We start from the raw sequence: 26,388 nt of genomic DNA, 5'->3' as shown, positions 1-26,388 counted from the left end.
CCAGGCTAACAATTATGGTTGACTCAATGGTTATACCATTCCATGACTGTCTGTCTAAACATTCCTCAGAGTATGAATTCAAGCAAACAACAAAATTTTAATGCCAGAAGAACTCCGACAACTCCATCTACCAGGTAAATTTGTCACTTCTGAAGCTTAGCAGACTCACCAGCTCATCACCCACTGACATTCTGCAGAAGCTCTATCTGGGGACGAAGGCAAAGGCTCCTGGCAGACAAAGGACTTGTGGTAAAGTACATTATTCCCTCCCTCCCCCTCACGCTCAGCTCTCATATTTGGATTACCAACTTCACTGCAGTTTCTGCATAGCTGTGCTTCAGGATCATGTTTCAGGATGTAATTAGCCTTACAAAAAAATGAAAGGAAAATGCTTCAGTCATTTTCCATGCATAAGCTACAACTTATGGTGAAATCATTGCTGTAAGTGGACAAAAGAAAAATTTTCCATGCTAAAACTTCAACAAAAAGGTTTGCTGCTTACAGATTATAGGTTATACGGGCGGGAGTGGATTAAGAAAATATGAATTGAAGAAAAAAGTTCTAATTTTAGTAAATGCCTTTGTGTTAAAGTTACACTTGCAAAAATGTATTATGTCTGTAAAAGAATAAATCTATGTTAAAATCATGCCGCCTAGAAACTAAATTTCTGAATACATAAATGAGAATTCAATAAAATACACATTTTTTTGTCTGATGTTTTTCCTGTTCCTTATGCAACTGTTAAGTACTGAAAGAGAATTTCCAGCTGTGCCTTGTCAGCCTACAGACCGAACATATTGTGCTGCTTTTCGTTTTCCTTAAGTGAGCTTTTTAGTTCTCCGAGTACCAGTATTAGCTGATTCTCTGCACACAGAACAGAACAGCGCTTTGTCCCCAGGGAAAGAAGCTATTTCAGGCTTAACTAAGGAATCATCTAACATGTTTCAACAATCCCTACTGTTTCTCTGTTTGTTTTAAAGATATCACTGTGATTTTGTTTCATTTGCAACTGGAGACTAAATGACACCAAGCAGAATCTGCTGTTAGGTTAGATTACAAGGTAAAACGTTTTAAATTTTAAATTACTGCTTAAAGCATGGTGTTGAATGGCTTAAACTACATGTTAACTTTGCAAATATGTATTAAATAATACTAGCTATATTTAGCAATACTAAACAGAAATGCTTTTCTAGATAAAGTATGCAGTACCAGTCGATCTGCTTTTTGTTTGGTGTAAATGTTTGCCATGCACTTCAAGCTTAAACTAACTGAAAGCACAATTAGTTTTGTTGGTGTGAGTAAATGTAACTCTTTTCTATGCAATAAATGTAAAGAAGAGTATGTGAAAAATCTTGGTAAATCACTTTTAAATTCTGTGTATCATGAGAAATAACCTGGACATCTTAGAACGTGTTTGAATTTAGGCAGAATAGATAAAGATAGATTATTTAATAAATTCTGACACGCTGGTATTTCTAAAGGGTCACTACTTTTAAAATTAACTATTTCCGTCATAGCAAAATGATAGATACTGAACTTACTGAAGGTAAACTTTTTGAAAGCTACAAACTATTGAACTTATTACACAATAACAGTAAAGGTAATAAAGATGCTTACACGTACTATGCATGATCAAAACATTTATGGGTAAAATTAAGAAAGGTATAGCAACGCAGCCATGTTGAGAGCACCTGGCAACACAGAGAGATAATAATTTCATTGTATTAGCTATCTATATTTTTATATGCAATAATTTATTACAAAAGGCATATAAGTGAAATAGGTTGAATTTTCTTCAAATTAAAAGTTGGCTGGCACTAAACGTAAATTACTGACAGATCATCTGGGGATTCCAGCCATAGGCAGTAAAGGCCCAAAGCATTTAAGGTCTTTTTCTTGTATGACATTCACAACTCGGGCCTTAAAATGTGGGACGTCACTTACTAAATAAGCCAAGGAAAGAAACTTAGAAATGGATCTCAGTATTTTGCATGCAAGGAACACCATTTGCTTGAAAATAGCAGCATTAAGCTTTCAGTACTGAAGAGTTAACTTGGCACGCAAATATAGCATATTAATTCACATATGTGAACAGTATTAGTTTGTAAAGACATATTACTGATGAGCTGTTTACTTTTTTATTGTTTGTAATTTTAATGTATTTTATGAAAACAAGTTTCACTTGAAAATAACTGGATTTACTATAGAGTTTTACTCTATATTGAAGTTAACAGCAAAACTCTGAGACATTGTTGGTACAGTAAATGTAATGTAATTCACCCTACCTTATTCCTGACTTTTAAAAATACATGCACAGAGAATGGAAAAGTATTTCAGTCATGCCATTATATGCCTCTGGTCACAGAGAGAAATGGTTAATGAACAAATGTAATGTAGCAGCATTGTAACTACACGGCTATGGCCATATTATAAAGTATACTATAAAAGTGTGACCATAATTAAGATGTCAGTAACTCAACAGAATGAATACACATGTTCAAGACTTTTCTTTGCATATTCAGTTTTCCCTAAGGGCTCTTTGTGTGTTTCATTCAAACTTGTGGAACAGAAGTTTACTGTGTAATTTTATAGCCAGTCATTACCATGCAAGTAAGTTAGAAACCCAAAACATTAGGTCATTTGTCCTGCAAGCTCAGCTACTAAGAAACAAGCTCTTTCTCAAAAAGAACAGTCACCATCAATGCAGAGTATAAGCTTCTGCATCTATTTGATATGTTAACTAGCAGTAATTTTGTAAATAAAAGGCCTGCATAAAGTCTCTACAGCATTTTGGAATAACTGATTTCTAATGGGTAGAAAGCAGTAAACTAAAGTCTGGATTAATTTCAGAACCCTGCTATTACGTAAGACATTATGTGAATTTCTGTGGGACACTTGCATCTCAAGTTCCCTTTACATGGAAATAAAAACATTAGCTTGGCTTAACAGAAGTCTGCAAATTAATATATATTTATTATAATATTTTAAAATTAAAATAGTTGAACACAGAAACTACAATATTCAAAAGAAGTAAAAGCATACTGGTTTAAGCTTATTTACTGCCAACCTCCCATTTAGAAACATGAGAATAAAAAATAAGAGAATTATGCTGTGGAAAGCATGAAAAACATACAATCGATCATATGCTTTATGTTAAAGGAAAGTTAGGCAACTTGTACCAAAATACCAACCTATTATACAAATCTGAAAATACCAAGAATCACAAACTTTAAAAAGAAAAACTGATTTGGGCAAAACCAAAGTTCAAGTTCCTCAAATAATACTATCCTGTACTTAGACTAACTCCAATGTGAAAGACTGCATATAAAGGCAGACTGATGAACATTAAGAAAAAGTGGGTTTTTAATCCCTTAAGATTTTGTTAGAGAAAAACCACGCTCATAGTCTAAGTCTTATCTTGGATACAAAGACTAATTGCTCTAAGTCTCAAGTTCTTCACTCATTCTCGACAAGAAATACCAGCGGCTTCAGATTCTACCGTCTCAGTTAAAACAGCCCTGAGGACAAGAGCATTTTCTTTTGGAAAGAATGATGCCAACAGAGCTATGACAAATCATGACTAACTTTGGACACGCATGGCCTTATCTCCACACTGGTTTAGCCATTGCTGGGTGTGCTCTGTGCGTGCTCCTGAATCTTGACTGCTCTGTTTTGGAATGCCACCTATTGGTGACAGTAAATGCAATTCTTCTGTCTGAAGCATAAGAAGGCTCAAGATATAGAGTAATTTTGAATTTCTTAGAAACTAAATGCAGAACAGAACCCATTATAGATGAACATTTTGACTATCTACGCTTAATAACAACTTCCGCTAGAAAACACAAATAGTGTTATTGTGACCAACCCGCCAAAAGGTTTCCTCTACTGCAGAACCAAAAAGATTCTGGTAAAGAAGAGGATGACTAGAAATGGAAGTAAAAGCAACATCTCTTTTCATCCATGGTGAAAAATACCTTGCACAGAAACGACAAACCAAAAGCATTTGGGGCAGTGGATCAGAAATGAATTGAGCATTTTTTCTGTTACTTTGCCATTTCCATGTTTGGGAGTTACAGCAACCTGGAAGAAATATTAGTAATCAAAAAAGTCTTCACTTTTACACTTTACAGCTCTCAAGAGCTCCCTTGCTGGAAGCAGTAACACTTACTAAACGACAAATGTCCGCTGGCACTGCAAATCTAAACTACCTCTTTAAATGCAACCCCAAACACAAAGCTAGCACCTATTTGAACTTTACTATTGTCCTTAAGGGCAGAGAATCACAAAACTAAAATTGCTTACTTGAGCTTCCAGAGGGCAATTTCTTTCCAAGAGGAAGCTTGGTTATAATGACCTACTGTGTATCGGTCCACCTGCTTTGAAAAGTGCACCAGGTGACTGATGCAATCCTAAAAGCTCTCTAGGTATCTGATTTTCCTCTTTTTTCCCCTTCCAGGATCCATTCTGAGACGCACAAAAGCATGGAGGCTACATCATTAGTCTATTATGTCCTTCTTGTCTCTCTGTGCATTGATTTTTCTCAAAATGAAACCAGCGCGCTTGCCAGGAAGCACAGGAGAAGAATGCGCTCCAGAGGACAGATGAGGAGCTCCCCGGCAGGGCACAGGTCCCCGAGACAGTTGAGGATGGAGCTTCCAGCTCCTGTTGCCGTAGTCCCCAGCATCCCTCTGATTAATATCGACGACAGTGTCATGGGAGTGTTTGACTCTCTCATAGGTTTGGGTGGACACGAATCTAGTTACAGTGTCTTACCAGGTAAGAATGAAGACCTCTGCTACTTAGAGTGGGCCCGTTTTTCTCTTGATTTCAAATGGATTGTATAAACTCATGAAAGCTTTATTTTAGCTCTACCCTGTTTCCTTAAAAATAAGACCTACCCTGAAAATAAGCCCTAGCATGATTTTTCAGGATTTTTGAGGATGCTCGAAATATAAGCCGTACTCCAAAAATAAGCCCTAGTTACGGTTCATTAAAAAAGTCAATTTAAAAAGTGCCCAGGCAGCTATACATGTAAAAAAGTAAAATTAATTTGCAATAGAATGTAGCAGGACAGATAGACCCTTCACCAAGAAAAGCAGACAGCCCCAAAAGAATCACACTCAAAACACCCCACGAGCCCCAAACCAATAAGGGTTGGCAAGTGCTGGGCTCTCACACACAGATTGGAGAGTTATGATGATGTTCCAGAATGTGATGATGTGACTATATTGAATAAATGTTTATTTTTCGTTCAAGAATAAATGTAGATTGTTGTTCATGGAAAAATAAGACATCCCCTGAAAATAAGTCCTAACGCATCTCTTGGAGCAAAAATTAATATAAGACCCTGTCTTATTTTCAGGGAAACATGGTAATGTAAATTTTGTTGGGATATTTTCATAACTTCAAACATGCAGCAAGTTTGAAGGCCATTTTGAAGAATTTCTTCCTCAATGTATCTCCTAAGTCAACTAATGTTTCACTGAGGCTCTAACACCAATAACAAATGTTATTTCAAATGGATTTGTTTGTTGCCGTTGTTGTTATATTTCTGAAAAGCAACATTCTTACTATGTGTACATGCAATATTTTGGGAATAACTCTTTATTTTGTAAGTAAATCAGTAACACACAGGAATATCTGCAATACGAAACTTACGTTACAAACAAGACCCTTAAGATGGAAAATTAAACAGGGAGGAAAAAAGCCACACGTTCAACACAGGATCACTCTATTCTCCATCTATGTGGAGAACTTTGATTTATTTAAAAGAAGTTCAATAGTATGATTTATATAAAACTCACCTTCTTGGTGATCTAGAGGTTTTTACATTGCTGTTCTAATATGTATCTTATGGGTTTTGAAGGAGATGTAGAAAAGAGGATTTGATGTCTTAAGAAACAAACAAAAAAGTGTAATTTCACTGATCTCTACTGGTACTTGGTCATTGTAACAGGCCTCTCTACAGTCTCCCCAAAGAACACAAAACCAGGCAAAGATTGAGAACTGATAGTTGTTAAGTGTCTCTTTGGTGCAGTAAAGGAAGAGAGAACTCTTGCTCTACAATGCTCATGATTATACATTCAACATCACAAAGATTCACAAGAGTCTAAAAATCAGACATCCATTGTGCAGATAAGAACTTTTGAATACCACTGTCAGTATTTTTCAGTTTTGAAACCCCAACTGAAATTATCAAGATGTTATAATCAATTAAAAATTATTGAGATGTTATAACACTTCATTTCTTTTCATAGAAAGAGGTTGAAGAAGAGACATTGGGATGTTGTGAGGAACCAATACAGGGGAATGTCCACTCTGTACCTAATAAATATAAAGATACTCCCATTCCAGCACCAAGAGATCACATGCTGCGTAAAATCACCATATGCAATTTTATGGGGAAACAAACAAACACAACAAAAACAATGCCCTTACTACCATTGTTCTATATAACATGTTAATAATATATTTTTATAAGCAAAAAGTTAAGCTTCTTAGTGTATCACACAAGAGACATGACCACTAGGCTAATAGGTCTGAACTTAAATGGCAAAACATATTTTACTCACATTTTCTTAACAATTACTATTTGTTGTTAGTCCTCACTTTCAGAAAGGCTGAACCATGTCAAATCAAATATTTTAAAGGAAGGAGTTTTGAAGGGAAAACTAGCAAAACTCTTGACTATAGCATTTCTAGTGTGTTCTACACTATTACATACTATAAATGTCAAACCTTTAATTTAAAAATACTTTTAAAATTAAACAGAGGAAAATGCCACATAAATAGCATACACTTCATGTAAGATATTCCAGTGTCTCTGTCAGAGACCATCAGTCATGCTGAAATAATGCATGGTTCTTCCCCCCTCCCCACCCCGTTTGTTTCTATCTGGACTTGTATCCAAAAACTGAGCTAAAACCACTGAACTCATTTTATTTGGAACTTCACACTGAATTTACACCATATTTCCAAAGGTTAAAAGTCCTGTGCTCATCTGCCAAAGACTTCAACCACAAGGCATTTTTTAGTCTAGCTTTTAAAGTTCAAAATTTTTTCAAGTTAATGTCAGATTTGGAAAAAACAGAGCCTATTAAATAATAGAACAGTATTATTAATCATGCTCCAGAACAGAAGAAAACGTAATCCAAAACTTAATTTTAATTCTCCTAGCTACTAACTTCACTCTCAGTAGCCTAAAAAAACAATTTACAGAAATCATACACAGCATGAAAATTAATACTTAAATAGAGATTTAACAGTAACCAGATAATATCTCCTTCCTCCATATAGAAATCAAGTGAACCATTTAAATGAAATCAAACGGTTCACCACAACATAAAAGAACCTGCAGTTGTTTGTCCTTTACAGTCTGCCCATTAAGCAGCACAGAATGGGATGTACACCGCTGCACTATTTCTAATATCTCTTACGCCTCACTTCTCCTTGCTTGTACCACCATCCTGAAGTTACTCAGTGGACAGGAAGTTTAAGGAGCATCTCCGTGCAGCCTGTACTCTGTGTCATAGGGGTTACATGAATTCCAAGAATGCCAAATAGCAGTTCTGCAACACAATAAGTGGGTACCTCTTTGCCTTTGAGCACACACACTTGTCCTGTCTTTTTAAGTAACTCTCATGTTCACAGAAAACAAGATAATTTGTTACAGAAGTCTGCAGAGGCCAAGGCCTGATAAGCCATGTCTTTATGCTTATTCAGACAAGACTTGCACCAATTTCAGATACAGTCTAGTAGCTAAAACAAAATAAAAAATTTAAGGAAGCTCAGAAGAATTTCCATCTCAAGCCAGATACGTTCCTCTGGAACAGCTGACATTTTATTGTTTAACATGAGAAAGTGCAGTGTTCTTTTTGTGTTTCCTTTGGAGATTATTTAAAAGAAATATTGTGGCTTCCTGGCAAGCACATAAAAACCAGAAGTCAGGATCCAACAAACAGCTGGATTACAGATACCTGGGTAGAATGACAAGTGACTTCCAGCCAAATAACATTTGGCCTGGGCTAATTAATCTTCTTCTTCAGTTAACATGGCTTGAGTTGATTAGAGCACAATGTTATGTTGCTGAAACGATGCACACATATCCTGGACCTTTGAAAAAACAAGATGCAACTGTTCAAAAAATTAATTTCCCTCCCATTTCGTCCAGAGAGTAACTTAAATCAAAAGAGCATTTTTTAAAAATATAAGGAATATAGAGGAGCATCCAAACATGATGATTCTGATAATTAATTTTTATTCTAGAACACAGGTTCATATCCACTCTTCTTTAAATAGCTAAGCAAAGGAATATACATTTGTTATGAAACTGAGATCAGGACTGCCTTGAAGGACTTTGCGAAATGCCTGATTTTTGAGTCAAATACTAATTCCAGAGACATTTCAAACCAAATATTGATAATAGCCTAGTCAGGATATTTAGAGACCATCCTGAATAATCTTCCCTTTAAAACTGAACAACCAAGCATGGACCAGAGTGGAGTGTGGGAAACAAATCCAGCAAACAATCCCTCCAAAGACTATTCAGCTATCACTAATGAAAGTCTCTTGAATGCAAGTTCAGCCGAGGTAAGATTTTTCCACTGTATTAGACAATCTTTATCCGAAGGAGGAAGTCAAACCAAAAAAGAAAAGAGGAATTTTTTTGGTATTTATATGCAGGAAAGTACAAAGTAACTTAGAAATGGGGTTTCAGCTTGAAACTAACACTTCAGCAGTGCATTCTCACATTAATTAGAAAGAGGAAAAGGAAGGTGTGTAGGGAGTACATGTTGTCACTGGATTTGGAGGTATGCTGAAAAATAGGAAAAGATTTGTATGAGACGAAGAATCTCAACCTTGGCTTTCCTTCTCTCAAAAGACCAAAAAAAAAAAAAAGCATCATGCAAAAGTGCAATGTTTATCCTGGAGTCTGGATGAGAACCGCCCAAGGAAACTTTTGCTGAGGTGGACTCCATCACTGGAAGGAAAGAGACACTCGGAACAGTTTCCTTCCCAAGCCTTTACACTCTCCAAACAACTTGCCTACTGGATATCTGAGTATAGCTTACAAAATAAATCTCTTCTACATTTCTTTCTGAAAATTTCTACTGGTATCCTGGGGAAATATCTTTTTTTTTCATAGATTCATGTCCAGAAGCTTTGAAGACGAAGCATTTATTAGCACAAGTTGTTTGAACTTTCTGCTTTCCTAGCAAAAGTTTTTGGTTGGTTGGTTGGTTGGTTGTTTTTTGTCAGATAAAGCAGTTACAGAAAAGAGGAGATGTTTCTCATTTTACCAGTTATTACAGAATCGACTTTACTTCCATTAAGCCTATCAAAAGTCATTATAAAGTGAATATTGTTAGCCTCCTGGTTCCACAAAGCCTTAACAAAACTTTCTCATGTAATACGCAAGATATTAGAAAAGACATCTAGTGCACAAGAGAGAAGCAGAAGCAGCTCTGGAAAAAATATTCTCAAGTTCTGCATGATTTATTTTAACTCCATTGTAATGAAGAAAAAGTTTGCTTCTTTCTCAACTCTATCTATGCATAGCTTTCATTGAGATCTGTGATTTCTGCTTTCCATTTCTAAGGATGGAGAGGAAAGAGGACCTGCCATGCAAAAAACTCTCAAACTCACCATTTAGATTAAATTTTCCCATTTTAGGAATATCTCTGAACTTGAATAATTCAAGACTTTTTCCAGAAGACAAAGCTGGTGAGGGTCCTCATCAGCTGGCTAGGAAGAAGAGGAAACAAACTATTCTAGTGACTGCCTGAAACAGAGGGAGGAGACAATTCAAGGGACAGAGAACCTGCCCTCAGCTTTCAGGGTGAAGCTGTGAGCAGGTGACAGCTCCATCCGTATTAATTGTGTGCCTGCCCTTCATCGCCTTCACAGCAGAGAGGCCAAGAACCAAACAGGGACTGGAGGCTACTAATAAGCTGAAGAAAATAGAGTTATGAAAAATAAGGAATAGGGATAAGATACTTAAAATAGGGTGTATTTTACATCTTTTCAAAATGAGAACAAAATAGTAGTGCTTCTTTCTAAACTTCCAAATAAACACTGCTGGTTTTATTTCAGTTTAAGCTATTTAACTCTTTTTTTTTTTTTTCTTTTTCTTAGGAAAGAAGGGACACTGCACAGCTAATGGCATGATTATGTATGATAAAGCCGTCTGGTCTCCCCAGCCCTGCATTACCTGTCTCTGTTCAAAAGGAGAAGTGATATGTGACACGACCATGTGCCACCCTCTGAAATGTCCCAAAACTATTATACCTGCAGGAGAATGCTGCCCGGTTTGTTCTGATACTGGTATGGTCCACCATATTATTTTTATTATTTTAAAATTATCTCACCCAAAACGTATCATAAAGGCTACATTTAACGATATCAAGGATTACAAGGTACGCATTATCCTTTTATAGCGAAAACAAGTCTTGAATTACATGAGCATAAGAGCAGGTCTTCATAATTTCTAGTCAGGGTGTCTTCAGTTTCTTAGAGTACACAAGCTGTTAGATGACTTTGACAGAATATTTAAATAAGAGATGTTAAGTATGCAATAGTAAAGATATTTGTATTTATTTTTTTTATTTTCCCCTTTCTGCTTCTTCCCTCCTATCTTAACAAAATTTTGGCAAATGTATGAAGAAAGAACATCTGGTTACATTTTATATCCCACTTCCATTTACAAAGGATCGGTCAATAACTACTAACAATTATTAATGTATTACACATACATAATAAACATCATGCAGTTTACAAACTGGTAAATCTTTGTTAGGAGTGTAAAAACATGCAGCTATTTGGTATAATTCAAGAGACAAAAGTTAACTCACAGGAGGAACAACAGAACTACAATCTTGCTTCTTTATAAAAATGTAAACAAAATCAGTACCTTTAAAAGGAAAGGAATGGAGGAGATAAAGACAAAAAGTGATTTCCTTTCCCTCACTCCCAATACCCTAAGTCTGTGAAGTGCTGAACTTAAACTCGTCCTACCATAAAAATATTATTTAGTGTCGTGTGTGTGCACACATGTGACACACAGAAATGCACTGAGTAGAGACATCATAGAAATTATCTGTAGAACTAGAAGTCATGTTGATTGAAACAGCCTCCTTTTATTTGAATTGCCCTGTTATGTGAGTAAAAACCGCATTTTGGTAATGGAGTTAATGCATTTCCCCAGTGAGTTCCCCGCTTGCAGCCTTCTCTGCACCTGACAGTCCCTTGCATAGGAGAACAAGTCTTAACCTTTGTGAATTTTATTCAGATTACCTTCCTCTCTCTTCCAGACAGATTCTTTTTCCTCTTTAGACACCTCCATTAATAGAAAACAACTAATTAAGATATTAGTTCAAAAAGGGAGATAATGAAGGCTATATTGATTTTCCCCCCTTTTTTCTAGAGTTGCAATGAATCATATCTGTCTACAAACTTCATGGTTAACATAGTAATCTCTCAAAGTGTATCTCCTCAATCAAGGAGTAATATAAGACCATATTTTCATTCTTTCAAATCATATTCTAAGAGGAATACTATTCTTCTATAGTTACCATATTTTTACTATATGAGAGGAACAAATGTTTACTAAAACTTTAGTTTCATATCCTCTTATCAGACAACTTTTTTTTTTTCCTTTTTTTTTGTTCTCTTTGTCTCTGGTTAGCATCCAGTTTGGATCCAAGTATTATCTCACTGGATGACATAAGTGAGTTTTCTGGTGATTCTCCAGAACCCAACGACCTTGACAACACCAAAGTATTGTCATCAGCACGTCCTCAAACTAAAAAAGATGAACTGTTTAGAACAGAAGTGGTAGAGCTTAAAGACAAAGAGGGTCATAAAAAGGATGAAAAGAAAAGAAAAAGGAAAGGCAAAAAAAATCGACAGAAGGATAAAGCCCGTCGCAGAGAAAATAAACCTATCACAAGAAAAGAAGCTGCAGAAGATGACGTACAATATGAAAGTGATGAAGATGATGGTACTTTCAGAATGCCATCTCATTTCCCAATTCCTGTTCCACCCATAGAAGCTCCGCCTTTGCCAGCTGCATGTTCTACCTCGGACACCACAGTGAGCTGCATTAATGCCAAACTTACACAAATCCCACCAATCTCGGATCCAGATCTAACAAGTCTAGACCTTACAGGTAAATAACAGCTCTACTTGGCACTATTTTTTCTCATGAAGTAATATTATCCATTCTCAAATGCAGTCAACAATAGTGTTAATACTTTGTCGTTCCTTATCATAGAAATGTATTAGAATTAATTTCACAGCTAAGTCTCTAAAGCAATAAATTTAAAATGTTAGATTTGCTTACTAGTGTTTAAATCCTAATATGAATGTATCTACACACAAGTATTGTACATAATACAACTATTTTCACAATCTATTTTTCATGTATAATACTACACAGCTCAGATGCATACTGTAATTCATAACTCAAACTAATTTCTTGAATTCTGTCCTAGGAAATAGTATCACTACTATCTCAGATGAGGCATTCAATGGAATACCTAATCTGGAATGGATTGATCTGAGTAAAAATAATATTACCTCTCCTGGCATAGGTCCCAAAGCATTCAAAGTAAGAAAACCTGACTTTTCTACTATCCTATGACTAATTATCGCTTAAAGGAAAGTTTTCTTGCTTTTCAGTCTATGGATCTAAACCAGTTTGCACCTTGTATGAGCAAACATCGTATAATTGCAATACAGTTAAACCTGGCTATTTCAGGAAATCTCTTGTCATAATCAATAATATCTGGAGACTTTTGAATGACATTCACCAAGTACTAAATGTTTCACAATAAGAGAGGGACAATTTTCTGATATTTTATCAGTTGCAGCTGAGATGTTTCAGAATTGAACAGCTCATATTCCATTAACAACACCTGGGATATTTAGGCCCAACATTTGTAAATTTATGTATCATCTTTCTCACTACATTACCTCTGTAAAGCTTATGCTTTTGAATACCCAAAAAGATCTGCTAATGTCAAATCTTGCTATAAAAATTCACTCAATAGCAGTTCATGTAATCAGCTGTATCCTTATTGTTGACTATCTTTAACAAGACACTTTCAAGCATAGCAGCTTACTGAAAGAGCTGCTTTCTTATAAAACAGTCCAAGAATCTTTCTGTATTCAGTCTTTTTCTTCCAAGGGGAATTTACATGGTAATCGGATATTCAAGTGCATCCACATATTCCTCACCTGAAGACAGAATAGTCCCATAACAATTTCTCATGCAAGCAAGTAGGTACAGACAGTAATTCAAGTGCAGAAGTAAGTCACCAAGGCTTTGCTTTTTCAGGCAAGATGAATACAAAAAGCATACGAACAACATATCGAATTATCACAGCATGTTTTTACTTTTGTTTCCTGCCATATGCAATCAGTCTTCTTGTAGGACTCCCTGGATACCACCTCCCTCCATCACATGAACAGCTTCAGCTGATTTCAAAGGACTTCGGTTTGTACAACTCCTATGAAATCAAAGTGGATGGAAAAGACTGACCAGGAAGGTGCTTCAATCATGAAACAAATTTTCATGAGGCTTACATCACACCAGGCAGTTAAGACAAAACTGGAGGAAAGCAAGTTTCAGTGGATCCACTGCTAAAACATCTCCACCTTTTAAAGAAATGCTCACTACTGCATGATTACTGATGTGCATTTATCAAAACTAAACTATGATAATTTTTCGTACCAATTTTTGAAGCCAGCTAAAGTCATAAAAATCCTAGGTCACTGAAAAAATGTCGTCGCTATGCTTTAGTAAAGTAAATTTGCTGACCTACAGAAAACCATCAGTTTGCTCACAAACGAAGAGTATAAATGCATGTATGTACTTTGAACTCCTAAATCCTGCAGTGAGGTAATACCTACATGACTCACAGGCTGTAGCGGTAATACAAGCAGTCATGACTGGGCAGCTGCAGGATGGCCCCGTTAAAAGCTGATGTGCTCAATCAAGCTCTTCTGGTTACACATTACATCAACTGGCACCTTTGCTAATATTTGGCATAAAGAAACCAATTGATTAGACTGACAGGAGAAAACCACTTTTTAATTCCAAACACTGGATACTAGTGCACTGCTGCTGAAAATCTTCAAAATGTGTGTGTTTGAGAAAATGTGAACTAAGATTACAAGATTAAGTTTAACCATATATTTTACACTTTGATAATCTAAGTTCTCTTCTTCATCTCTCTGATTAAGATCCTGAAAAAGCTAAAACGTTTGTATTTGGATGGAAATATGCTGGTTCATATTCCCTCTGGACTGCCATCAACGTTGGAAGAAATAAAAATAAATGACAACCACCTTCATGCCATTGATGAAGATGGCTTACAAGGTATTAAGAAAACTAATATCAATCATATGAAAAGATTAAAATAAATTTGAAAAGCAGAATGTTCAACCAAATGCGTCTGGTTTGATATAACCAGAAAAATAATTGCTAGCTTTTAAGTGCCATGTCTTCAAAAGACAACAAAAGCTGAAACATTCGCATGACAAAGTTTTTAAAAATTACATTTTCCCTTCTTATGCAACTGCTACTCTCCCAAAGAAACTTATACTTAAGGTTACTAAGTAGAGATGGATTTGAACTACGTTGAATATACATAGTCTCCTGACCCAAACCTAATTGCTTTATGTTTGGTGAAACTATATTATTAATCAAATTGCACAAAAGTGTCAATCTCTAAAGTTCTACAAACTAATAAACAATATAATTCTATGATTATGAGATAATGAAAATTCTTTCACTATATTTTTTCATTGCTGTGAACTGATCCAAATACAGTTTAAGACAGTTAATTTTTAAACATGCATTTTAACAAGATATGAGATGGCATTAACTAAGAGAAATTTCAACTTTTTTTTCCCAGATTTAAAAAACTTGGTCACCCTGGAATTAGAAGGAAATAAACTTAGTGAAGCGAATGTCAGCCCTTTGGCCTTCTATCCTTTGAAAAGTCTCTCCTATTTGCGACTAGGAAGAAATAAATTTAGAATTATCCCACAAGGTCTTCCTGCTACTCTTGAGGTAAAAACAGAACAACCAAAAAGAAAACCAAAAGAGAACAAAACCAACCAAACAAGAAAGCTTTATTTTTCCAGATATTTTCATAATATTTTTTCCTCCTACTTACTGCTTACTATCATCAGGTAGAGATAAATTTAAATTTTATAAATTTGTTTCAAGGTATGCTAGTAATTTTTATTCTTAAATCATTATTTATAGAAATTTACTTATGTACCCACTCCCTACCAAGATGTATCTTTTGAGTCTTAATTTATCTAGTGCTGTCTCACAAAATAGTTCCTGCAACTTCTGTCTGTTCAGTTGCACATAATTCACTCCTAATACAAAGTCTTAGCGGAAAAACATGGTAAACATTGGGTTAATACACAGAGGAAAGCTCACAAGACAGCAACAAGAATAATGAGAGAACTAGAAAACCTATTTCATAAGGAAAGACTAAAGGAACCAAGATTGCCTAGTCTGAAAGGGAGAAATACTCTTTTGATGCCTATATCTAACTATCCTGTTGCTTTTTTAGCTGCTCTAAGTCTCAGTTTCACTGGTTTTCCAAACCTTTCCTGAATTCCAGCTCATTCAGGGTGTGTGGGGATGTTTGAACAAGAGGTTTATTTCTCTTCTCTGAACAGTTTTGTCATTCCTTGATTGTTAATGAAGCTATTTCTTCTTTTAATAGTGTCCCAATTCGTTCCTCTGCCCAGAATCTGAATGTGATTTGTTGAAGCGGTTTGATTTAGTTTGGGGTTTTTTTAGGGATGCTACTTTGAAGGTATTTTCTTCCTCCTTTCCAATCTCTGTCTAGTTTCTTTCTCTGCTTACTTCAGTCTTTACTTCAAAGATACTTCTGGCTACCTATTCATTTCACCATCTCTCTTTATTGTATCATTCCTTTTCTCTTTCTCATTTAAATGTCCTTGTTTCCTTTTACCCTTGTCATCTTCCATAATCTGAAATGTGAGCAGAGGGAAGAAAAAAACAAAACAAACAAAAAAAGAAAATCAAGTCTAGCAAAACCAACAGTATATTTTCTATAACATTAGCTGCTTCTGCAGCTACTGCCTGTAACTTTACTTCAGCCTCATGTTCTCTACTATTCACTCACACGTTACATTTTTCCTTTTTTCACTTTATCCGTTCTTGATGAAACAGTGAACACCTGGTAAGTTTTTCTACACCTCACATGCTTTGAGAACATTAAAAACCAATATCTAATAAATTCACAAACAACAATTTTCAGGTGACAAAGTTGCTTTTCTGTTTTCCCAAAGCCTTCCTCTAAAGGCCCTTAGTTCTGTTTCATGGCCTAGATATATTTCAGTCATGGCTCCATTTGTATTTCACATTGTATTTATCCTACATTACAAGCCATTATCAGGATCTCAATCTGTGTAAAATATGAAGTTTTGATATGTTGCAGACTCACAACATCAAGTTTTGTAAAACATTAACATTTTATATTCTTATAAATTTGAAAGTTTCAAAGCTCACAAATGCCCAGCAAAAATACTAAGAAAGCAAGACTCTTAGTATTTTTCCTCTCACTAATAGCTTTCCAAGATAAAAAAAAAAAAACCAACTTCTTGTCAATCTCATCACTCTCACATTATATATTCTTACATTGTACAACTTCAGGCAAGACAAAAGATGTAATTCTTTTTCTATTAGATCTTTCAAAGGAATCTGTATTCTCACAAATGAGAAAACAAAACAATTGCTTTGAAAAACTGCTTTTCTGAAAGTCGCACTACAGTTACATACCAACTCTGATTCAGATTATTATTTCTTTATGCAGAAATTAACAGATAGATCAGGTAATATAGAGGACAGGTAGTAGCTACATGTTGAATTTGCAATGGAAAAGAAGAGCATATTTTGCTTTCACACATTTTCTTTCCAAATTTCCAACTTTCAGGAGTTATATCTTGAAAATAATCAAATTGAAGAAGTGTCAGAAATTTGCTTTAACCATACAAGAAACATAAATGTCATTGTGCTAAAGCATAACAAATTAGAAGAGCACAGAATAGCACCTTTGGCTTGGATAAACCAAGAGTAAGTATGAATCATTTAAAATATAATTATTTTCTATTTCTCTGTTATTGGTGAGTCAGATAATGTAAAAAATACTTGCACTTCATTACTTTTAGCTTGAAATTGTAGTTTTCCTTTCATTTACTTGCTTTTCTTACCTAATTTGTCTTAATTTCCTTTGCTTAAATTGTATAATCTAGGAAGTATTCAGAGTTGGCTTGAAAACAAAAAGACCTTACACCTCAATTCTGTGCTGTAGTAACATAAAAGTTTAAACATTTTTTTTTCTGACAGACCAATCAAAACCTGAACATTAATTATCAATAATACTCCATACAATTATACAATCATTTGGTGCTAATATATCATTATCTCACAGGTAATTTAAAAATAATTGAATATCGTCCTAGCCTTATTTCCCATCAGGTTAAAAATTATAGAAGCAAATAAGACGAAGGGAAGACTGTGCAGTCCCATAGGGTAAGAGTAGAATAGAAGCAGAGGAAGCAATGAGAATGAAAGCAGCAAAAGACAATGCTGCTTTCAATTCTTCCGGTAAATTCTTTACTAAGCTCCATAGGGTACCTTGCCATAACCTGTCAGCTGCAGCTCTCCCATCTGATTTCTGGATTTGTAAACTGCTTAATCTGAAAACAACCACACCGTTACTAACGGCTTGTCTCATCTCTGGAAATGAAGCACATTGGAATGATTCTAAAGGAGCCATTCACAAAACAATTCCATTTCAAATGGGGCTTTAGAACAAATTGTAAAGATGCCTGTTGATGGGACAGCCACTGAAGTGCCAAGCTTATCACGTGTTTTGCAGTGTAACTCGCTATTGCAGTTCAGCAATGCACATCAATCCCAAACTGGTCCCTGGAGTTTCCTCTATCCAACCTTCTCTCTGTACTCATTCCTGTAGATTTCTCCCCATCAACAGAATCATTGTGCTTGACTGATAATTGACTTAATTTCTTTCTATTCCCAGAGTAATTATGCATGACCGTGTTCCATAAAATGCATTCTGTTCCATTAAGAAAAACAGATTTCCCTTTGAAATTTAGTTTCCTTGTAATGATGTTAAGCATTATTTTGTACAGAACGTAGCATTAACAATGCAGCATGCTATCATGTTTACAGCCCATTTTTTTTCTCTCCTTTAATGCAGGAACTTGGAATCAATTGATCTCTCTTATAACAAGTTATATCACGTTCCCTCCTATCTGCCAAAATCTTTACTACATCTGATACTTATAGGAAATCAGATTGAAAGAATCCCAGGATATGTGTTTGGACACATGAAGCCAGGGCTGGAGTATCTCTACCTGTCCTTTAACAAACTTACTGATGATGGAATAGATCCAGTATCATTTTTTGGAGCATATCACTCTCTGAGAGAGCTGTTTTTGGACCACAATGAATTGAAGTCTGTACCATTTGGAATTGATGAAATGAGAAAACTACGTTTCCTAAGACTGAACAATAATAAAATAAGGTAATTTCCAAGTTCTTTGCTACATTAATAGCATTAAAATATTGTCACAAGACATGTTTTGTTTTAAGAACTTTTTACTTTAAAGTAAATATTTTTTTAAAATTCTGAAGGCAGAGCTAAATCCTGCATTTTCTGCTGCAGTATTTCTGCGTATGATAAAAGTAAGATTTCACCCTTCCTCATCATTCCTGAAAATGCTCACAAATTTCTAAATAAATTGTATCCCTAAAATAAAGTATGAAGTTATGAGTTATCTTGAATAATTAAAATATAATTCCTCCCACAATGTCACAGGACGGTCCCTCCAGAACGCATCTGCAGGCCTCATACCAGTGATGATGATGTTCATGACCACAGTGAAGAGGAGGAGAATGTAGAGTCACGCTTGGAACATGTTCATCTTGAAAACAACCATATCAATACAAGACAGCTATCACCACATGCATTTTCTTGCATAAGATCATATTGCAGTGTTGTTCTTAAACCACAGAAGATCAAATAAGCACCCAACTTCTGCATTGCAATCCGTATCTCTAGAAACACAGCTTTATTTATTCTCTGCTACTAACAGGTCTGCTTATTTCTCATTTAAACCCTTCTTGCTACTATAAATAAGATACAGTATGCTATTTACTGAGTAAGGTAGTGTATTTCTCAATAATGTTTCATTATAAAAACATTAAATGTAAAAATAGAAGCTCAAGATTATGTCACAAATTTTTATTTCTATTGATAGAAATTCTACTTCAAGACAACAGACCAAACTGTGTCGCCAGATATGGCTCCATTAGATCAGATTTTAGAAAAGAAGAATAGAACTAAACCCTCAACTTTGTCCTGTCTTATTTGATCAACTGAATTTAAAACATTTAAAATGTTACAAATAAAAGTCCTCCTGCTATGAACATTCTAGCAGTGCAAGAATCAAATTTCTTAAAACATCCATGGTGTCGGAATTTCTACCAAGCATTTTGCACTGATATGTTTTCTTCTAGCTGAAAGTTCATGGAAAATATGTTAAATTGTTTGTTTTAGAGAGATGACTCTGAATACTCATCCAATACTGTGTTTGAAGAGAGGGAGCTAGAGGAATGAGCAATTAATTTCCATATAGATGCGCTTTAAAAAAAAAAAAAAATTGAAGTTTTGTTTGTTTTTTTCTTCAGAGAGTGGCAGGTCTCACTCATTTGTACAATAGTTAGTTTGCTAGCTTTCTATACTGCATAGAATCAGGATCATATTGTCCATTCAGGGGACTAATTAGACTTTGTCAAAATATTCGGTTAGCAGTTATTTGAAAGCTTCTAGATAGTCAGAATTCACCACTTCAGAGACAATGTTGTTAAAGCAGTTTCAGTAATACATTTGATGTAAATGTCTGCTTAGGTACACAATAAGTATAAATTAGGTGTTTACAAAAAGATCCCTGTTTCCCTAGAAAGGAGTTCAGACTCTTGAAGAAAAGAAGCATTTTAATATACTGCTCCAGATTTTAATATTGTATTCTTTCTCTAAAGTGGCCAAAAATTGATAAAAGTTAGTTAATATTTCTATTTAAAATAATTATTTCAATAAAAATGGAAATTAATTCTAACATCTTCCATATTTCTTGAATTCTACACTCCTTTTTTAAAAGAGTCGGCTGGTGGTGGGAAATGATTACAAATCACTGGCAGATCATTTTTCTTTATGTAAATACTTTCCACTTTCTCCTGGGCTATTCTGTGAGGCATAAAAAAATATGTACTCTGTTTTCTTCAGTCCTATAGGCACGTTACCTAATCATTTTTTCTTCAGAGTGGATCAGAACACAGTTTGACTTTTTAAAGGCACATGGAAGCCGTAAGCAACTGTACATCATCAGACCCTGTAAGGACACCTATGAACTGCTGTGCTGTACCTTCCTCGCCCTCCCTCTCACGTGAAGGTTTCACTCTGAGTTTCCCACATCCCCATCTCCTGCCAACACACGTCACACAATCAGCACAACCTTACGCTTCACACAACATTTAACAATGAAGGATCTCCAAACATTTTTTTAGCATATCATAGACAGCATATACGAACACCCAAGTTTAGTTTTCTCTGAAGCTTTCCCATCGTGATGAAAACAAAACTACATAGTTCTAAGTGCTCTCTTACTCGAATAAACTGTTACCTGCAAGACATAATGGTACTTCATCTGCAGTGAGTCAAAATATCATTTATTGTAAGAAACAATCCTAAGACGTGGATTTCTGTAAGAAGATTGCTTTGGATATTTTGTTTGGTTAAGTATGGTTGGAAGTTATACTGCAGTGATTTGTTAGGTTTGGTGAAGAACAGAGAAATCAACAGGCTGAGTTTTTACATACTATGTTCTGATTTGGGTAATTTGATTTCATTGCTTTTGTGCTTTCAACACTTGATTCCTTCATTCCTTCCTTTTGACTTTGGCTAATACTTTGGCTAACATTTCTATGTCAAACACCATTAAGTTTCCAAACTACTGTTTTGAGAGACTAAACAAACTAAATCATTAAAATGAATACTTTCAGTCTATTGCTAAATAACGTCAGACTCCGCAGCACTGCTGAGCAGTGCTTCCTGAAGCTTTACTGAGCTTTTTTAACGCACAGATTGACCCAAGGAGGGATTTCCATATAAACAAGCTGCTGTATTACACCATTTTATGCATTCTTATAATAAATTCCAGCAAAACATCAGGTATTGTTGCAATTATTTTCATGCAAATAGATTACTTTTCTTACCAAAGCATGCAGACTTAGAAGACCCACTAGAAAATCTCCACTGGATTTGCATGGGATAACACCGCTAAAATAGAGATGACTAAAGATTTATTGTGACCATTAATATACTTCTTTCTCTAACACGTGCTTCTTCACTTTAAAGATATATAAAAGTGAGTTTTATGCAAGTCACGTGTAAGATTTTTCCTTTGGTCATTCAATACAAGATTCAAGCTTGCCTAGAAGTATGCTGTGCTAAGCTTTTCCTACAAGAAGCACTCAATAACATGACATTTACTTTAAGTTACGGTGCAAACATAATGCCGCAGCAGTGAACCAGAGAGACTGACAGAAAACCATTTTGGAATCAGAATGCGACAGTAGCAGAGGCAGAAGACCAAGAAGGAGAAAGAAGCCAAGGGATGAAGGGCACACAACAAACGGATGCTTACTCACTTAAGAAATTAAACTTGGATAACATTTCCACATGTCAAATGTAAGCAGTTTAAGCCCATTCACTCTTCAAAATTACCAACTACACTGGAAGTGAAATGGGCTTTATAATAAAAAATCACAGTGCTTTTTAACAGTGAGCCTCAAGGGATTTTATAAACAAAGTAAATGGGATTAACATCCTTTTACACCTTCTGATTGTCAGACATAGAGAAGTGACGTTGCCTACTCTTGGTCAAGACAAATATGGCAACAAATTCAGAATTTTTGACCACCAGTAGGATAAAAATATGCAAGGAAAGTTCAGTGCAAATCGGCAAGTCTTTGGTGAGAATGTGGTTTGAGGAAGAAAGCTGTTATGCCAATCAATTAAGAATTTTGATGAATGATCAGATTTGGGTAGATGTGCAGAAATACTTTTGTGTCTCCTGTTCTCCAGATACATTTGTAGCTGCAATCTGTATTCACAGATAAATTCAAGAGAGAACAAGCTGTAAGTTGCTAAGACTGCAGAGGTATCCCATCAGGTTTTTTTTAAATCATTTGAGAGAGGAAACTACTTAGAGTAGGGCCAGAACATAAATAAAATTGTTTTAGTAAACTAGCCAGAGACCAATGTAAGGTAAATATATCTCATATAAGGATGTAATGTAAATGTTGAAACTATGAGAGGGTAAGATATTTTAAAGTAAGAGACCCAGAACAACAAAGGTTAAGATTCAACAGCTGTAGCAATTCCAGAACCACAATGCTTTGTGGCATAAGAAGAATTTTGGGGCTTTAGACTCTGTTACATTTTAAATGTCTGATTTGCATTGTCGTCTCATGCATCACACATAAAAATTTGGATAAGACCTGCTAAATCCTTCAGGTAGATCCCATTATAAATTCAAACATAACAGAGAATATCCTGTGGTTATCATCTTATTAAGAGAAAAGGTACTGATGCTGACGTTTTTATTGAGTAGGATTTTTCTACCAGTTAAATGATGACAGAACTTTGAGGATCTGCCTGAACTGTTGTTTTGTGCGCAGGGACACACACTTCTGGTAAAATAAAAACTGAAAAGGTGTCCAACAAAATAAGGTTGTTACCATGGAAGCTCAGGCAGCTTTCTGAATTTGAAGCAATGATTAGAGGCAATGTTTCCTCTAAGAAAAAGTAAAAGATCTTTCTTCAAAAACCAAACAAACAAAACCAGAAAAATAAAGGCATCAAATGCCTCCCAAAGTGAGCTTGTTATTATGTGTTGTATTATGTGTTGAGGCTGTTAGAACCTCTGATACCCTAAAAATGTAGAGCTCACAGTACACACCCTTCTCCATTTTCGATTTCAATTTAATAAAGAATGAAGAGATCCCCTTACGCCAAAGCTATGATACAAACCACTCAACTTTGCCTCAAAAATGAGTCTGCAGCATGACCACTGCCTTTCAAGTGGCCCAAGACAACAAAGTGAATTTCACTCAATGAATTTTCTTTTACATAATACTATAAAGAGTTGTTGATACCATTTCTGAATTCAATTTTGACACATGCATCATGCTTGCACTTACTAAAAACACCCTAATAAGAAAAAAAAATAATCAGAACTAGGAAGCATGATTTTATCAATTCTCTACCAACAATTTGGTTACTCTTTTACAGAAAGAAATCAATTAACATCTCTCTCAAGTCACAACTTCATAAACTGTTATATGATGGCAGCAAAATAAACTGTATATAATTTGTGTTGTATAGTAATACATATGTTAACTAGTTGAAAATCTCATGAGAAAACATTTTCTAACTTAAGTACTATGTTTATATTCTAATGTACACAATTTTCAAGGAATACAAGATTACAGAAAGTAAAATGTTAGAAACATGAGAAAATACTAGCAAAATAATTTTACACAATAATCCTGATGACTTTCTATCTGAAGCAGTTTTCAGAAAACAGATCTATAGATTTTAAGACTACATCTGGTGTTCTGGAATGTTGAAGGTTCCTAAACTAAGCTTCAAAATGTCTACTCATTTGGTTGTGTAGGCACTTAAAATTATAACTACAGGGACCTGCATATATCCCCTCTGGATTTACCACCACCAAAGGGTCACTCCTGTGTAAATACAGAAAGCAACAATGAACCTGCAGTATCAGCATGTGTTACAATTTTAATACAACCACTCCTTGCTGAAGTTATTTATCAATTTTTGGAAGACCAAAATTCAGGTCAAATCACTGCTTATAGGGCCCAGAATCATACTATGATCATCCTGTAGAACGTCAAAACCACGGAGGTGAAGCCTGCTTTGGAAAGAGTGCACGTTTTTAAAGAGACTTATTTTTAAAGCTGGTTTTGTGTGCAGGAAGCATTTAAAGATGTAGTGGACCAGAAACTGCAGTCAACCATGTAACTTACACTGGTTTGGAGGAAACCCTGCATAACAGTCTTACTGTCTCCTTGCAAAGTGAAAAAGGTATAAACATCCACCCAAAAAGGCTAGTTCATAATAATACGTTTGGCTTATTCAGTAGATATACATTCCTGTTTTCTAATGAACAAAAGAGATCCCTGCTGCTACTGCTTGTTTAGTAACATTACCCTTCTATTATAGCTAGTTACCATTAAATCCCAAACTCTGTATTTCAAGGGGAAAGGCTTTAATTTTACTTGTCTTGGCATACTGAAAACCATTTTAAATGGGGAAAAAACAGCAGACGTGAAATAAGAGCTCTGATTTACTGATGTCAACAACTTCTGTACAGTTGGAAGGCTCAAAATATTGTGGAAAAATGTTGGAAGACTTTTTCCATCTAAAAGTAGTGAAGACATCACTTACAAAACTCTAAAATGTATTAAACAGATCTCCTTTTCCACATTAAGAAATGATCATATGATCAAAAGGAATTTAGCTTTTTATTTTCCAAATAAATTAACATATTAATCAAAAGGTTTATACCAATTCAGGCATCAAGCAGCTATACTCAAATGCTAGCAAGAATAATTCTAACAATTTTATTACAACTGCTATGATCAAATTCAATGGAAATACATTGCTTTAATGTTTCCAATATCCAGGTTACAAAGTCTCATTACACATGTAATGTTCCTTGCTAACAGACACCCTGTTCCACATTAAAATTCCATCAGGATAGACCCATAAAGCCTTCGCACTGTTTTTTTCCTTTTCAGTTTAAGAAGTGAATAGAGAACATCAAACAGAACTTTTCATAAACATCTTCCATTATATATGATGCAAGACAAGCTGCAACGGTTACTACGTCATTAAATTAGCTTTGGGAAAACATTCATATACCATTGTGAGTCCCTGAAAGAACTTACACAATTGAGTACTGCATAAAACATGTTCGATCACACAAAACGATTCATGATAAATTATCATCCATTTTATGATACTGAAATAGTCCACTTAGTAAAGCAAAACTAAACCAACAGATTTGCTAGCATTACATTGTCATCTTTTTCACACCATAAATGTCCTTATCTAAACTGCATAATGTTTGATCGGTCTTAAAAGGAACAGCATAAAAGAAAAACAGCCAAACTACCTCAGGGTCATTCTCAAAACTTACTGAAACGGCTGTCTTAAAAACACGGTTTTACTTTGCTTCAAGAAAAGTAAAAGCAAAGGAACACCATAAACAACAATACCCTTTCTCTGTGGAGCTATTTCTGGTCACTGTCAGACAGGGGACGGGACTAGATGGGCTCTGATCTGATCCAGCACAGCTGTTCCGATGATCTTCTGTACTTTACACACAGCCCTGCCTAAGTGCTGCTGAACAGAATTTTGCACATTTTCATTAAGTATTTACTGACTTTATCAGTGAACACAGTTAATAAAAGTTTCCCAGCACGCAATCTGGTCATTGCTATGAAGTTTCTCAGGGCAATACACGACTGTCTCTTCTCTGCAGTCATGTCTGTTAAAAATTCCCACCAATAAAGTGAATTTCCCAGGATACTACAAGATATAAATAAAGGGGAATCTCATTTGAATGGTGAGGTGGGCTAGAAGCTGCTGACAACTTTTCCTCTTGTCACTGCCCGGTAGCTCAGTGCTGTTATATGAGCCCATGCAGCTTACAGGAATCATTCTATTTCAGTCACTCACTAAAACTAGAAGTTTGATCTGTATTTCATACATGTCTGTCTTTCATTGATGCCTGTACCTGGGAATCCAGATGGCTAACCCCTAAACTCTACTGTCCTGGTGGTCATTTTTACTTGTTTTCACATCTTTACCTGGGAGTTCTAGTTGTACGGGTAACAAGGTCTACCTGCAGCATTGACTTCCAAGCTCTGTATTCAGAAATTGTAATTTTTTCAGCTTGGAGAAATGATGTGTACTACAACTAATTGGAAGACCATCTTAATCTCAAGAAAAAAGGAAAGATCTCTCTTCCCCAGACTACAGCATCCTTTGTAAACATTAATTTCTTTTCCATGGCATGATAAAAACATGCAAAACCACGTTGGGTACTAGGAGCAAGGCAGGTAGGGGAAATGCCTGAACATTGCTTATTTATCATAAGGTCCAATACCTGTTGTGCTGGGCTCAAAAAATTACCTGGTGTTTGGGAGTTACTGAGGCT

The 26,388-nt window shown here is 35.3% G+C and overlaps 2 protein-coding genes across 4 annotated transcripts in view; one reads left to right on the top strand and one right to left on the bottom strand.

Annotated features, from left to right (window-relative positions):
• Positions 1-26,388, bottom strand: part of CENPP (centromere protein P) — a 149,153-nt gene that overhangs the window by 34,651 nt on the left and 88,114 nt on the right. The window lies entirely within an intron of this gene.
• On the top strand, positions 65-21,307 carry ECM2 (extracellular matrix protein 2). 2 transcript variants are annotated; one of them, XM_065642444.1, is made up of 11 exons: positions 65-134; positions 981-1,060; positions 4,457-4,776; positions 10,135-10,323; positions 11,684-12,166; positions 12,492-12,607; positions 14,245-14,380; positions 14,919-15,076; positions 16,986-17,125; positions 18,276-18,602; positions 18,897-21,307. In XM_065642444.1, the coding sequence occupies exons 3-11, from the start codon at positions 4,482-4,484 to the stop codon at positions 19,102-19,104; spliced, it is 2,052 nt and encodes a 683-aa protein (XP_065498516.1). In that variant the 5' UTR covers positions 65-134; positions 981-1,060; positions 4,457-4,481; the 3' UTR covers positions 19,105-21,307. The 2 variants fall into 2 exon arrangements, with proteins under 2 accessions (XP_065498516.1, XP_065498515.1); XM_065642443.1 differs by lacking the exon at positions 65-134 and adding an exon at positions 153-249.

This window comes from Caloenas nicobarica, chromosome 11 (assembly GCF_036013445.1).
Source record: "Caloenas nicobarica isolate bCalNic1 chromosome 11, bCalNic1.hap1, whole genome shotgun sequence".
NCBI lineage: Eukaryota > Metazoa > Chordata > Aves > Columbiformes > Columbidae > Caloenas > Caloenas nicobarica.
Note: the sequence above shows the minus strand (reverse complement) of the source record. Positions and strands in the feature narration are given on the sequence as shown.

Excerpts from the sequence above, each read along its gene's own strand:
- ECM2 (XM_065642444.1), top strand. The coding sequence starts at position 4,482 with ATGGAGGCTACATCATTAGTCTATTATGTCCTTCTTGTCTCTCTGTGC. Across the intron at positions 14,381-14,918 it reads TGATGAAGATGGCTTACAAG|ATTTAAAAAACTTGGTCACC; the intron begins GTATTAAGAAAA and ends TTTTTTTCCCAG. Across the intron at positions 15,077-16,985 it reads GTCTTCCTGCTACTCTTGAG|GAGTTATATCTTGAAAATAA; the intron begins GTAAAAACAGAA and ends TCCAACTTTCAG.